Raw genomic sequence first — 16,192 nt, 5'->3', positions numbered from 1 at the left:
CGCTTGCAACCCAGCAGCCAGGCTGCCTCTAATCAGTGGAAAGCATGTTTTTCTCTCTAGGCAGACTGTGCCAAGATGCATTACATAGAACTTCTCAGAAGATCTCTGGGAATCAAGCAACCAGTCATCTATGGCAATGGCCGCCTCCATGGCGATGCCTCCTTTCCTGACCCTCCTTCGTTCTTGGCTCCTGCTCCCAAGATGACATTCCAATTAAAGCAGCTGGCACACGTCTCCAGACCAGACACTCCCTATCATCAAAGGACAGAACTCAAACTCCCTATCTTAGTAAGGACAGCCCTGTTAAGCCAACCCTTACCCTACTTCCTGCTCCATTTCTGCATGTGCCACACCTGGTCACAAAGAACACTCATACTCCACGCACTCCCTTCCATCTCCAGGTACTGTGCTCATGCTGTTCCCTCTGCTTCTAATTCTTTGCAGAAGAGTGTTCAGAGAGTTACAACAACTTGCAACAATCTCAACAAAGGAGGAAACCGAGGCCAGGAGTAGAGAGGCTGGGCTACTTCAGGCCAGAGCTGAAGGCGATGCTGCTTCCTAGGGCTTCTGCTTCTGGTCCCTAAAGTGCCCAGGAACAGCTCTGGCACTAAATCCACTGAATTACAGGTGTTTTCTCTTTCTTTCTAGTCCAAGATACATGGACTTCCACTTCCCTTTAAATGATGATTCCTTTCGCAGGAAACATGCTGTCTCTCCCTAAAGAACAGGTAGTGACTTACTTTTACTCAGCAAATTAATCCAACTCCTCAAGCATTTGCTGGCCACATTTCAGAATTATTCATGACAAGTGCAGTGAGGAAGACAAAAATGAGTAAGATTTGCTGTGTACAAGTATCTCAATGTGTAGCGTGGTATAATAAAATGAGAAACCATCAAAGAGATATTTAAAATCTCTGCTATAGTCACATTAAATTATATACATAGAACATACATCCAAAAAATATTGACATAGTACATAACATGGGAAGAAGAGCAGCTAACACACTAAGAAGACTAAAAAGGAAGAAGAGCTCAAAAAGAAGGCTGTTTGCAGATGTAAGCATTGCAGAGCTAAGGATTAACATGGATCAACCACTCAACAAACATATGAGTGCCTGTAGACATAGCCTTCCTCTGTGTATGTAGTTACATTCTACAATATTTCAGACACCAACCACCTACAAACCATCGATTATCATCATACAGAGACCCTGAAAAGCATCTAGTCCAGCCCCTTCCTAAAGAAACCAAGGCCCCAGCAGGTCTGTCTCCTTGTCCAACCTCTTTCCCCTGTAGGATCCAGCCACCCCATCACTCCTCCCTGAGGGTTCAGCCTCCCTCGACCTTCCCTCCCCTCAGCCCCAGGAACACATCCACCCCCAATCTGTGCCTCCTGCCGCAGATGCAACACAGGACTGCGTCCTCCCACCTTCATGCTCTTCTTCAGCCCATTCCTGCATCCAGACTGCACTGCTAACCAGCCCGCCGGAAGTCACTCTTGCTCTGCCCAAGTCACCTGGAGGCCAGAGCTTCCCTTCCTGAGCACATCTCTGCTCATGCTCTTCCTTTACTGCTAAAGCCCAAAACCCAGGAACAGCTCAGCTTAACTCTCCAGCCCTCTCATTCCCAATCCCATCTCTTCCTGGTTGTTTCTTCCCCTACACCCTCCTCCGCCACACTCCATTGCTCTCCCATGTCCGTTCTAGCCTCTCTCTCTGCAGGAGACTGTCACTCCCCAAAAGGGCCTACCTGTCCAAGCTTTAAGCACTCTTCAAAATCCTGCTTCCCCTCTTCCATGAAGCTGTCTCAGACCTTTGGCTCATGCATCTTTTACCCCAGCTCTCCACACCATGCTCCCCACCGCATGGTACTTGTAGTTAGTTCACAGTATTTGATCTTTGAAGTGTGGTTACTGATGTGTCAGCTAAACCATCAGATCACTGGTTCTCAAATCCTAGTCCCCAAGCCAGGCAGCATCAGCAGCATTTGGGAACTTTGATAGAGATGCAAATTCTCTGCCTGGCCCAGACCTACAGAGTCAGAAGCTCCTGGGGGAGGCAGCACTCTGTGTTGGGATGGGCTCCAGGGGATTCTGGGGGCAGCCGAGTGTGAGAACCGCTGCACTAGACTGCAACCGTGAATCCCAGCAAGCAGGGGCCAGGACCCAGGTTAATTCACCTCTGGCTCCAGAGGCAGGGCCCAACACAGATGAGAGTGCTCATGGAACTTTGGGAAAAAATAACCTAGGGTCACCCCAAGTCAACTGCAGAAGCAAAACCAGAACTCAGGCTATCCTGGCTACCACACTGGAGTTCTTCTGTGTTCACAGTTTCTAACAGAGATTTTGGACCATTTGAACATATGCTTAAACACCTATATAGAAAATGCATTTTATTACTTCATAATGCCAGATTGTACAGATAACAGATCAGGTCAGTCTCAATCTGTGACTTTAAAAGGATGAACTAATTGAGTCAGCTAAGAAGGCTTCCTTAGAAAAGCCCTTTTGTCTGAAAGGAGAGACCCTGCAGGAACCAAAAATAATCAGCCACTGAATGTATATTCTTCTCACTTCTCATAGGATGCACTTTACACTCCCAACACAGCTTCAGGGGCAAACTCAGAAAGCTTTCTGAAGATTTATTTATTTATTTCAAAGAGTTATAGAGACAGAAGGAGAGAGAGATGGTGAGAGAGGGAGAGGAACAGAGGGAGAAAGAGAGAGGGAGAGAGATCTTCCCTCTGCCGGGTTCATTCCCAAAATGGTCACAAAAATGAGGGCTGGGCCGAGCTGAAGTCAGGAGCCTGGAACTCCATTCAGGTATTCACATTGGTGGCAGAGACCCAAGCACTTGGGCCATCTTCTCTAGCTTTCCCAGGCTATTAGCAGGGAGCCGGATCAGAAGCAGAGCAGGCAGAACTCAAACCAGCACCCATATGGGATGCTGCACCATAGTAGCTCCGATTTAAAAAAAAAAAAAAAACTTTATCCCATGTTTTATATATATATATCTTTCTTTTTTAAAAATTATTTATTTTTATTTCAAAGGCAGAATAACTGAGAAGGGGAGTGGAGAGACAAAGAAAAAGAGATCATTCATCCACTGGCTCACTTCCCAAATGGCCAAAATGGCTGAAATGGCCAAGGTTATGTCAGGCTGAAACCAGGAGCCTGGAACTCCACCTGGGTCTTCCATGTGGATAGAAGGGGTCCAAGTCCTAGGGCAATCTTCCTCTGCTTTCCCAGGCACACGAGCAGGGAAGTAGATCAGACGTGGAGTAACTGGAACCTGAACCAGCACCTGCCGACGTGGGATACCAGCATCACAAGCAGCACCTTAACCCACTGCACTACAGCGCCAGCCCCTGGTTATTCTTAGTTCTAACACATATGATCAAAATATGTGCAAATATATTTTTATATAATTTTTAACACTAAATTATCAACTTTATTCATTTATTTTATTTTTATTTGAAAGACAAAAGAGAAATGAGAGAAAGAGGGAAAGAAATAGAGAGGTAGCTCCCATCCACTGGTTTACTCTCCAAATGCATGCAACAGCCAGAGATGGAGCAGGTTGAAACCAGACTCGATCTGTGTCTCCCACATGGGTAACAAGGACTCAACTACTTGTTCCATCTCTGCTGTCTCAGAGTGTGCGTTAGCAGGAAGCTGGAATCTGAAGAAGAGCCAGAACCCCAGGCACTCCAATATGGGATGCAGGCATTCCCAGAAGCAACTTAACTGCTGTGCCAATGCCCACCCCCACTAAACACCTAAACAATAAGAACAAAAAAGCTGGCTTATACTAACATGAAAAGGTTTTTAAATGCCCCCACTTACTTGTTTTGGGTCTCTGGTTTATAACTGATGGAAATTGGTAAATTCTTTCAGGGTTTATTCATTTTAAAGGCCTATTACTCCCTAAGTGACATTCTCCCTTATAAATGTCATGATGGCTATCATGTGAGAATGAAAAATGGCAAACCCCTTTTCCATTTTTCCATGACTCATTTGTAAAATGATAACTAAATATAAGCATCACTGACCCTTAAACTGTAAAACCATAGAAACATAAGTAAATTCATCTTGCTGGATAGTCAGCGATGGCAAGAAAGGAGTTGAGCAAGATGAAAGCAGACAAACTAACACACTGTGGGATACGATCCAGCACTCCACGACCAGGGAGTGCTCATGGAATCACCATTACTAAAACATCCTCTCCAGGGTCATCCTCCACCAGGGAGAGCAGCACTCAGCAATAGACCTGCACTCCAAAGAAAACCAATGACCTCCAGGCCCATTCTTTGAGAAAAAGCAGCTCCAAGGTGGTCCCGAAAGAGACTCCCCCATCCTGTGCTGTGCCGCCTCCCTGGCTGCACATCAGCTCTGCAAGCTGTGGTGAGGGAGACTCACAAGGCCGAACGAAGCCCAGGCCATATCTGAAGCAATGCCTCCCGGCAGGTCCCCGACCAGCTTGGACTGCGCACCGTGACAAACAAGTGGAATTATGGCCATCATTTCAAGTCATTCCTACTCATTGAGCACATGGTCATATTAAATCATGGGGAAATGCCAGACACCCTGAGCACTTAGCCCCAGGAAACCTGGCTGTCAGGAAACCTTTGCTGGATAGAAGGTATGCTAGTAAGGGCCTATGACCTAGTAAATAAACCAGTTAATGGAGAAATAAATTCTGGGTGGAATCAGGAGACAGAGCCAATATAAGTATGGTTTGACAAGGGAAAATGAGAAAGAATGAGAACCAAATTTTTGCTTCGGTGTGTTAAAATACTCCTAATTATAATCAGTTATGTGAAGTGCTTATCCTTCACGCTTAACTTGTGCTTAATTACCATGCAGTACAATAATGACTTCGCAACACACCTCAAATTAATGGTTAACTGTTCATTTGGTTATAACAGAAAACTCTTCAGGCTTGGCCAGCCAGGTCCCAAAGCCCAACCCTGGACACATCAGCTGATCCTCCTGGGATTATACACAGGATGGGAGTGAGTCCTCAACGATGCATCAGAGATCACAGCACCGGGGCTGCATACGTAACCCACACTCACCAAGCCACCAACCAACAGCCGATGGAGCAGCACCTCTCTGGCCCACTTACGCGGGTTGTCTGTCTCCAGGTATAACCGCTGTACTTAAAACCACTCTCTAAAGTGCTCCTGGGTTTGTGAATGGACACAGAAACAAGAGCACCTAAAGACACTGGATTTCAGGACACAACCACTGAAACACAAAGCGAAGTCTGTAACATTAAGAGAAGCAAAGGAGCGAAATATTTGGAGGACATTTTCCCTCCATTTTAAACCAGGTCACTAGCCATGTCATGAGCTACTTACTATATATTATACTTTTCAATGCTTTAAAGAAATATACTGTTTCATAGTCTCTACATTATTTAAGGAAAATTTGGAGAAAAAAAAACACAAAACCTGTTCCTAAAGCTCTGTATGATAACAGACTTGCTAAGGGGTTTGGGAGAGATAACTTTAAATTTCCCTATTGTTGATCTCAGCAATAAAATGTACTGAGTTCACAGCCAGCATTGTGGCTTAGCGGGTTAAGCAATTGCTTGACAACAGCTAATATAATGAAAATACTGTGTACATGGTTGTTATGCTTTCTTGTTTAGGGAATAATGAGCACAAAAAAGTCTCTATACGTTCAGCACAGATGCAATTTTTTTTTTAACACTTGCTATCTGTATACGGTTGAGTCCATGGGTGTAGAACCCACAGCTACGCAGACTGACCGGAGCTATGGAGCAATCTGGACACACATTCACTAGTCAAGTAGTTAGCAAAAACCTACTGTGTGCCAGGCACATCCCTGCTGTCATGGAGCTTACATTTTTATGCAGAAAACCCAAACGGAGTGGTAGGTGCTGGCATGAAAATAACCCATGATTAAAGTACAGACTGTATGATTCAATTTTAATAATCTTCCAGAAAGGAAAAAATAATAAATGGTGGTATAAGTTGATGGGTATAAGTTAATGGGCCACCACCGCGGCTCACTTGGCTAATCCCCCGCCTGTGGCACCGGCACCCTGGGTTCTAGTCCTGGTTGGGGCACTGGATTCTGTCCCAGTTGCCCCTCTTCCAGTCCAGCTCTCTGCTGTGGCCCCGGGAAAGCAGTGGAGGATGGCCCAAGTGCTTGGGCCCTGCACCCGCATGGGAGACCAGGAGGAGGCACCTGGCTTCTGGCTTCCGATCAGTGCAGCATGCTGGCCGTAGCGGCCATTTGGGGGGTGAACCAATGGCAAAGGAAGACCTTTCTCTCTGTCTCTCTCTCTCACTGTCCACTCTGCCTGTCAAAAAAAAAAAAAAAAAAAGAGCAGTTGATATATATGTGTACACACACATGCGCGCAAACACACACACAGACATAGTGCTATAAGAAAGCTTAAGGCTCTGTCTTCCTTATTTCTATCTCTGATTACTACCAATGCTAGACATCAACAATACACCTGTTTGCATTTTCACTTTGGTTACAGGATCTATCACTTCATAGCCAGAGTGGGCAGCTATTCCTAATATCTATTTAGATGCCAAATGCATCAATCTGCATTTTGCATTTCTCCAGATCCCTCTTCCTCCTTTCGCCTGCATTCATCTACCTGTCTGCCTATTTTTACCTTGTCCTCAAAGAAGGATGGTCGCTTCAAGTAAGTACTGTTCAAAGAGTATAATGTTCGTAAAAAGTAACTGTAGGGGCCGGCGCTGTGGTGTAGCAGGTAAAGTGGCCACCTGTAGTGCCAGCATCCCATATGGGTGCCAGTTCAAGTCTCGGCTGCTCCTCTTCTGATCCAGCTCTCTGCTATGGCCTGGGAAAGCAGTAGAAGATGGACTTGGGCCCCTGCACTCACTTGGGAGACCCGGAAGAAGCTCCAGGCGCCTGGCTTCAGATCAGCCCAGCTCCGGCCATTGTGGCCATTTAAGGAGTGAACCAGTGGATAGAAGACTCTCTCTCTCTCTCTCTCTCTCTCTCTCTGCCTCTGCTTTTTTGTAACTCTCCCTTTTCAAATAAATAAATAAATATAAAAAAAAACCTATGTTTAAAAGGCTAGAACAGAGGGAGGCAGCAGGCAAAGCAATATGAACTGAGACAAGGTAGCTTTCAACTGTAACTGAAACCTTTCCAAGAAGGCTAACATTTGACCATTTTGTCACTGACACAAATAACAAAAAGAAGCAAGCACTTAGGAGAAAGCAACTTCCACCTGAGGGAATAGGCCCTGGGATGAGTGACAGTTGAATTGGGCAAAGAGCATTCTCTTGATAACCACATTTCACAGGAGCAGATTTTGAGTCCAAACACAAAAATCAAGGCTCTTACACAGTGTGGCCAGGGCCCGGCTACCCAACAGAGCTGAGGCTTAACAAGGTAGACAGGTACCAGGGCTGGGCAGCAAGAGCCCACAAAGAGGAGCTAAGTAGATACGTGAGGGTGGGGTAGGGGAGGTTGGGAGAGGAGGTCACCGAAATCCCACAGAAATGTACAAAATACTATTTTGAGTCCTACCCCTCAAGGGTCCCAATTTCCTGGGTATGTGATAAAACCTGGGAATCTGTATTTAGTAAGCTCTCAGGTGCCTTTGTATAGTCAGACCTTAGAATTACTGTGATAGGGAAGGGAGGAGGGCAAGCTCTTCCCAGGAGGTGAGGGCAAAGAATCTGATCTCTATGAAAGAACAGAATGAAGGGTTAATTTGAACATGGTTAAGAGCTGCAGCATTTGATACCATCTGTAACTGCCCTAGCGAATAGGAAAAGAGATAAGAGCCTTGCATAACTAAATGTATTTCTCTACCACAACCACATCCTCAAATTCCAAGCCACTGCGACAGTTGAAAGAAAAGGACTGGACAGTCTGCCTGCACCGGTCAGACTGAGCATGAAGGAGGGAGAAGAAAAGCGCCGGTGCCCCTCCCCCTGCCACCCTCCTACCTCCCTACCCCCCCACCCCCATCCCTGGGCAAAGCCAGCAGTGTGTTGATGAAGCTTAGCATGCATGAGAAGCCCTCCCTGGGGTATCTGCCAATGCGTACCACACCCATATCCCATCCAGGTGGGTCTCAAGCTTCCACACAGATTTGGAAGAGATGCGCTAACAGTATTGTCACCACACAGGAACAACTGACAGAAATAACCTCAAGAGCATGGTCAGCAGTGAATTTCGACGTAAAGGAATTGCTAAGTGATGGGTTTGGCTATTTATTATCTTTGCTTTCAACTTAATTTATTTAATGTATGTTTCAAAGCTAACCTTGGGGAATTTTAATTTGTAATAATGGCATCTTCCATGGCTGGTTCACAAAATTCTTAAAAATCTAAAACATCACAAGGTGAGCCAGCTTGAGTGTGCCACTTGCAAAAGCCTTAAAAAGACAGTTTTCTGCCGTTCTTTGCCCACTTCCAGGTCTCAGTCTTCTCTTCCCTAGAATGAGAGTGTACAGGTGTCTTCTCATCTGCTCCAGTGCGTCCCCAGGCTCCAGCTGGGGTGGGGGTGGGGGACCTGCTACCAGGAGCTGGCAGGAGGGGAGGCAGAGGAAGCAGCTACTGACTGCCCACCTGGGAACCGTCACCAGCAACTTTCAGTGTTGTACACCCTGGGGTGTCATAGAAGAGCTCATTCAGAAAAGGTGGGGGTGGGGAGGAGAACAATAACTCCAACTTTTCAAAACCAAGAGTGTGAAGAGCGCTGCTTGGGGTTCTTGCCAGTCAGTGCTACAGCCACAGTTCACAGGCACATCTGTGTATTCAGCACAGCCCTATAAAGCTGCCAGTGCGGCGAGACCCTCCCCCTATTGAATGTGATGCTAAAGAATGTGATGGCAGGGGTACCTCTGCAACATGGCATGAGCTAATTCACACTCACCTTGAAAGTACCTCTTATTGCTTCTTAATGCCAATGACATCTTAAAAAGGTACCACTAGGGGCAGGTGTTTGGTACAGTGGTTAAGATTCCCCTAGGATGAGTACCCAGGGTTCAATTCCCAGATCTGGCTCCTGACTCCAGCTTCCTGCCAAGACAGACTATGGAAGGTATGGTGATGGCTCAAGTAATTGAGTTTCTGCCACGCAGGTGGGAAACTGGGTTGCATTCTTGGCTCCCTTGCTTGGCTCTGGCCCAGACCTGATCATCATTGCATCAAACAGTAAAGAGAAATGTGTGTGTGCGCGTGCTTGCTTGTTCTCTCTCTCTCTCTCCCCCCCTCCCCACCCTATCTCTCTCAATTAAGTAAATAAACAAAATTAAAAACATAAAGATACAATTCTCTAGATGCACCTTCTGGTAAAGGGTAATGAATGCTTCTCTTATTAAATGCTATGCTTATGAATTTTTAAAAAATCAAATTTCTGGCTGAACTCAAAACATGTATTCCACAAGAACAACTATCCACGGCAAACAATTCACTGTCTGATGGTAACCAGCCCTGCTCCCAGAAGCCTTCCTACTTCCTACTTCCTACTCATTGGGTCTCATGGAATCCCACTCCACTCAAGAATTCCTCCTGGACAAAATTAATGTCTCTGCCTATATTCCCACTGGATCTTATCTTAATGTATACCCCAGCACAAATCTCAGTTGGCTTAGTTTTCATGAATGCTGTCCCTACTGGACATGGGCCAGAGAGGGGATGATGGTGTGTGAAACCATGCATGCCCCACACTGATTGGATCATTTCAATGTTCCAGACTCCATGCATTTCACAGGCTTCATTTTCCTCCATCCTCACAGTCCTGCACATTGCTGCCTACTAAGCCAGCTTATTTCAGAGAACTCCTTTGTCACACACGTGGGCAAAAAGTACTGCAGAGAAAGACCAAGGAAATGAATGCAGATGCTAATCCAAAATATCAGACTCTCTATTCTGCCCATAAACTTATTTTTAAGAATACAGGAGTTAAATGGCACCGTGGAACAAATAAGCAACAGAACTTTAACCCTAAATAATCTGCTTTTCTGGAAATATCTGTATATCTTGAATACAATGAACCACATCACTTCCCTTATCCATTAAGTTCATCTTTGTATTCTGCTCACATCTATCGTGTCACTGTGTACCAGACACAAGAACACAATCGGCCACCTCAAGGACCTTACCTTCTCACTGCAAACCCAGGATTCTAACATCATGCTAGAAGAGCATATAAAATCCATCTGTACAAAGGCAGTGCAAACCACCAAAGCATGGCTCTGGGGTTCACTGGCACCCGGGGGTGACAAGAGTTCATAACAGTCAAGGCTATATTTTATGGAGAATGAGAAGACAGGAGCCCGACGGCTCTAAACATGAAGAACTGAGGAGACAGAAATGCTGATGACCTCAATTTCATCAGAATGCACTGTATACGTGAACCGAACTGTTACCCAGTAGCCCACAAGTGTGGATAATTATTGCATGTTAATTTAAAACAATGAAATCATAAACAAGCATGATAAGCCACACTAGACTAGCTTTTTGTGAAGATCCCAAGGAGGTGTGTAGGATTTGTCATCTCAAAACTCATGCAACTGTTTAAACTGATGTCTTCATGTTAATGGTTGATGGGCTAGGGGTGGAGATTGAGCTCACAATGGCGTCTGAGAAATGGGGCTGATGGGAGGTCGTGGGTCACCAGAGGTGTACCCTTGGAGGATAGCTCTCAGGAGAGGATGAGTGCTTCAGGTCAAGTTTGGCCTAGTTCCTATCTCTTTTTTTCTGGCTCATTTTGAGATCACTGCCAACGCACCCACCATATTCCACCATGGTCTAACCAGACACAGGACTATGGGGCTGTGGGATCTTGTAACCTCAAACTCTGAGATGTAATAAACTGTTTCTTCCCAAAAGAACCTCTTCTTGGGTATCTTAGGTAAAGTAACAAGAATTGGACTAACACAGGGGGTCAAGAGTCCCCTAGTATCTTACTGCCCCCACGGATCGTTAACTTGCAATGACTTCAACCACACTAAGATTGCTTCAACATAAGGGAAACATTTTCAACATACTTGGCATTTAGATGGCTTTGTCTAGAGGTAACACGCCAAGCCCAGGTCTTCTCACACAGAAATGGTTCGCTGTCTCTGCAACTCCTGCCTCTGCCTCCCCCACCCAATTGCTTTCCTTTTCCTAGTATCTATTCCTATTCCCCCTTATCCAAATGTACTGTCAGTAAAAGCCCACACTCAAAAATGTCACTGCTGAATACTGAACCCTTACTTTCCGATTCTTAATATGAGGTTTCTAAGTTTTCACTCTTAGAAATTTCTCTCCCTACCCCCAACCGACTAAATGCAATTATTTTTATTTCCATGTGGCTTTTGGTAATTTTCTCTTGTGCATCATAAATTTTCCAAAGTTCCCCAAAAAGATCAAAAAATAACTGAGTACAGAATAAGACAGTCCCCTCATCCGGAAGGAATCCCCAGATCACAGGGATAAGTGCAACTGGGCAAGGGCCCTGGGATTCCGCAGCCCACAGTCCCAGGGAGCTTCTGCTCTTCCCCACGGCTCACATACCTTGGGCCCTTATTTAGTGTGGTCAAAGTGATGGTTAAATACTGAACACATTCCTCCTCATTGACAAATGCCACCTGTTCCCTCCCAAATACACCTGTGGCTTCCCCAGCCCCTACACCCAGGATCCTTTGTCCCAATTTCCTCACAGCCAAGTGGGAAGGCCTGGCCAGCAGGGGGGTCTCCAGGACCTTCCCAGGGTAGACATAACCCCCCATCCTTGGACATAACCATGCTCCTCTTCTGCAAAGGAGCTGTATCATGTAATTATGTTACATTACTTATGCTGAAACAAGAACCAAAAGAAATACAGAAACCTGAAAAAAAGAACAAATAAATAAAAGGGCATTTATGAGAGAGATAAAACCACAGGTTGTATCTTTTTGGAGAGACACCAATGCCAAAATTCTTGTGTTCCGACTGCCTGGGCTGGGACCCCAGCACTGCCATGTGCCAGTTGTATGGTTTGGCTATGCATCAAAATGCCTCATCTACAAAATCCAGATAATAAGATCACCTACTAAACAGGGTTGTTTGGAACATTCAATATGGTCACATTAGTAAAATACTTAGAATAGTGCCTGATACAGTGTATGTAATGTGTGTATTTCTCCACAAACAGTTGATTTGATTCTGTCCCAAGTCTGTTCAATAATTTAAAAATTAGGAGTTTCACAACAGAAAAAAAAAAAATTGAGACTCTGTGAAACACTTATATGTTAGACATTGTTTAATCACCCTGCACTAGCCACATCTGGGATCCAGGTTTGACACTGCGCTGTGAATTTCCGGAAGCAAACACACTGGAATGTGTTCCCACATTTGGGTAAATCCCTTACTAATCAAAAACGTCACGGGTTCACAGGAAACTTGGGTTATATGTTTCTCAGTTTAACCCTGCAATAGCTTTTGACCACACCCTAGCAAATAAATTTTATTTTGTGGTGCTAAGACTTGAGGATTGTAAACATAAAAACAGGCCTTGCAGTGACTCAGCCTAGGAGCCAGATCCTACCTGCTGGATACTCCAGCATCCATCTTTAGTAAATACCCATGGTGGACAGGAAATTGTTACACCAAGCAGCCAGCTGGATCAAACTCACCTCTAGTTAAGGAAAAGGCTCCACCTCCCAAGCTCAAGCATAATTTAAACAGGCTGAAGGAGACACAAAACTGTCCATTGTAGTTTCTGTTAGATATGCAGGGCAGGAAACTGTCAACAGTTTCCTTGCCATTCCTTTTGGTTGATAGCTAACCCTCTGAGCATTCTTCTATACAATCCTAACCAGCTCACAAGCTTATCTTCACCCATCCTCTTTAAAAGCAGCTGCTCCTCTAAAACCATGAGAAAACCTCAAGCCTTGCATAGTAAGAAAACTAAAGCTGCAATACAATCATTCAAATGGTGTACACAAAAAAGAGTGTCTTGTGGCTGGGTGATGGTGACACAAGCAAAACAACGCGAATGTATTTAATGCCACGAAAAGTGCACTTAAAAACAGCTAAGATGGGAAATTGTAGGTGGTGTACATTTTACAATAAAAACATACTAAAAAAAAGCTTAAAAAAAAAACAAACCCTGGAACAGCTAAAGGTAAATGAACTTTAGAACTATAAGGAACACCCACTAAGTCATTGGAAACTTCCAAGGAGCAGGGTTCCCCACCACTACCTATATAAGTGAATCAGCAAAACCAAATGAGCCCTACACAGTCCTTAGCACCACGGTTCATAAATCTCTCGGAAAAGACAGGCCCTCCTCAAAGTCTTCATAAGGCATACTTTTTTTTATCTGGATCGTGAGTTGTACTAGATCTTGAGAAGACAGGCTGGGAGCATATATAATGAAAGGCCCCCCAGAAAAACACTTACAGGCTGCCTACAAACTCAGGCTGAAAGGCTTTGTAATGCACTTGCACGCACACTTGTCCGCACGCCTCCAAAGTTAACTCTGAAAGAGCTGCTTATTCAAGTGGGCAGTGGATCAATGCGGCGTCTGTTAACGGCTCAAAACTGTAGACTCCTCTCCTGGACATTTCCAGGGCACCATCATTATCTAATCCATCTAACATATCTCGCAGTGCTCTGGGTTCCTGCTCCCAGAGGCCCTGGGAGGCCCACAAAGGGTTATCTAAAGTTAGCGGTCGCCCAATAAAGCGAAGCTAACTCCCCATTCTGGGGACTAGACCCAGGGGATGATCAAACGGGGAAACTCCTGGTGTCCTTAAAAATCGACTTGCGCTTAGCGCTTCATGGAGGAAGTAAAGAAAGCACTATGACGAGATTAGGAGAAGCATTCACAGGTGTCGCGGTAGCTCTGCACCAAGGCTCCCGGCATCACACAATCTCACCCAACGCTGGGAGGACGGCACGCCTGCATCTGAGACCCGAGTGCCCTGAGAACAGGCTCTGAGCACACGCCCCACTGCCAGCCAGCAGTTCACCCCAGCCCAGCGTCCCCAGGGCCGCAGAAGTTCGGGACCTGGCACTTCCTGGTCCGTCTAGGATGCTGGTGCCACCGCGCCCCTATCCCTGTCATGCCGCGGGGCTTGCTAACCCAAGCGGCGCTGGACGCCCAGGGGGGGGCCCGTGGCTGCGCGAGTCGGGGTGCACCCTGCAGGGCACGCCCCCTGCCTCCGCCCGCAGGCAGCCCAGGTTGTCAGCACCGGATCTCGCGGCGTCCGCGGGAGGCCGGGGGCTGCTCGGCAGTCCACCGCCCACGCGGCGCTGAGGTCCCGTCCAAGCCGGGCGAGGAGCGGCCTGGCTGCGCGGGCCAGCGGGAGGAGGGACGGAGGGCCAGGGCAGCGGCAAGCCAGCTCCGGTGGGAGCCCCGCGAGCCGCTGCGTCCGCGCGCGGCGCCTACCTGCAGGGCGAGGGGGCCGCGGGCACCTGCGCGCTGGCGGCTGGGAGCTCCCGGGGCTCGGGCGTAGCTGGCACAGCTGGAGGCTCGGGAGCGACGAGGGCGGGCCCGGGGGCGCTCGGCGCGGCGCCGGCGCCCGGAACTCGCGGCGCGGATTCGCCCGGGCTGTGCGGGGGTGGGGCGAAGCGGTGCCGGGCGCCGGCAGGCTGGCGGCCCGGCAGGACAGGCGGGCGGGCTCCGCAGCTGGGCCTCTGCCCCTGGCGTTTGGGTCGCTCGGGGGGCTTTGCCTGTATTCCCCCATCCTCGCGGCTGGCAGCCTCTAAGGGCGGACCGAAAGGCGAGCTTTCTTGCTCGGGGTGCTTTAGCTAAGACGTAGGAGCTCTGTTCATGGCATTTATGAGACTCCTTGCGACTCCCTCGGGTAGGTGTTGTCGCCACTCTACAGGTAAGAAAACAGGCTCGGACCGGCGAAGTAGCCGGCGTCTAGACTCCCAGCAGAGATCCCTGGGGACGGGAATTTGTGTCTTGATGTCTCGATAGCTGGATGTCATTCAGACTTCTTAGCATCAAGGGGGGGGGGGGGTGGCGACACCGAGAGCAAGACTTGGAAAATTCCCATTACACCCCTCCTCCCCCGATCGAACTGTCCGAACAGCAATTGTGCTGGTTTTCGTCCCCTGAAAGTGTTAATTAAGGAAAGGAGCACCAGCCGTCCAGTCCCGGCCAAGTGACACAATCTTGCACCCCACCGAAAGGCGCAGCCTTCCCGCGCACCGCTGTGCTCACAGCGTGGGCCGTGTGTGCTCCACCGCCCAGGCTGGCCGGCTTCCATAACGTCTCACTGCACACATGGGGCGGCATAAAACTGAAAAGGCGGTGTTCAGTCCAAGGGAGACGAGGGGCGTGAAATTCCAGTCTGCAACTCCGTTTTCCTGTAACCTGCACTTGGCTCGCCCCTTCCCCCCGCCCCACTACATTTTTCTCTCCTGAGCACATCTTTTCCAGTGATGGAAGAGTCACACAGCCTTCACTCCCTCCTTGCCGACAGACCTGATTGATGCCTTTTGAATCCTGGGGTACTGACAGATTTTTACAATTAAGCACAGGGCCCTCTGGCAAGCTTAGCACAAGCATGTTACCGAAAGCCTGAACACTCCCCTTTCTCAAGTTTTATTAGTCACAGATGATGTGATAAGTTTTATGCGAACGAGTAACTGCACTCTTACAGGCTTGTCCCTAGAAGTTATTACACCTTCAGTTCGAGAAGCAGCAGCCCATAAAGCTGCATTCCTCACTCAGAAGTGATTAGTAAAACATTTGGCACTAGCTACAGCCCTGGGTCTTTCTACTGAGGAGCCTTAGAAATAAGGTTATTTAAGTGCCTTCACAATAGCTCAACTTCTGCTTCCCTGGGACAGGAGACTAAATAGGAAGATGCCCTGTGAGGTGAATGTAGGTACAAAGTAGCGGATCCTGTATGTAATTATCCCCCGCACCCCCCAGCTTTGTTGACTGTTCATTTGTTTGGCCTATATCTTTCATACCCACAGAGATGTCAAAAAAAATGATAAATCCTATTACACAGCCACCTCAATATGCATTCGACCTGTTTGTAATCCTTTTTTTAATTTTTATAACATTTTTAAATTTTTACATTTATAGTTCACACAGATACAAAGCTTTGGGGAAAGCAGGGGGAAAAATCTGTTTAAAATCACCTAGAATCCCTACGTAGGAGCACCTCATTAACATTTTGTGTATTTCCATTCTATGTTCTTTTTCTGTGTATAAAAGGATGTTAGA

The 16,192-nt window shown here is 47.0% G+C and overlaps 1 protein-coding gene across 1 annotated transcript in view; it reads right to left on the bottom strand.

The window, feature by feature from the left end:
* The window catches only part of LOC149127070 (uncharacterized), a 58,742-nt gene extending 43,948 nt beyond the window's left edge, over positions 1-14,794 (bottom strand). The window contains exon 1 of the mRNA XM_089330940.1: positions 14,393-14,794. Coding sequence (XP_089187066.1) covers positions 14,393-14,690 — 298 coding nt within the window. The 5' untranslated portion in view covers positions 14,691-14,794. The remainder of the gene's footprint in view (positions 1-14,392) is intronic.
* Positions 14,795-16,192: the final 1,398 nt, after the last annotated feature.

This window comes from Oryctolagus cuniculus, chromosome 4 (assembly GCF_051225735.1).
Source record: "Oryctolagus cuniculus isolate XC-2025 breed Fujian yellow rabbit chromosome 4, ASM5122573v1, whole genome shotgun sequence".
NCBI classification, from domain to species: domain Eukaryota; kingdom Metazoa; phylum Chordata; class Mammalia; order Lagomorpha; family Leporidae; genus Oryctolagus; species Oryctolagus cuniculus.
Note: the sequence above shows the minus strand (reverse complement) of the source record. Positions and strands in the feature narration are given on the sequence as shown.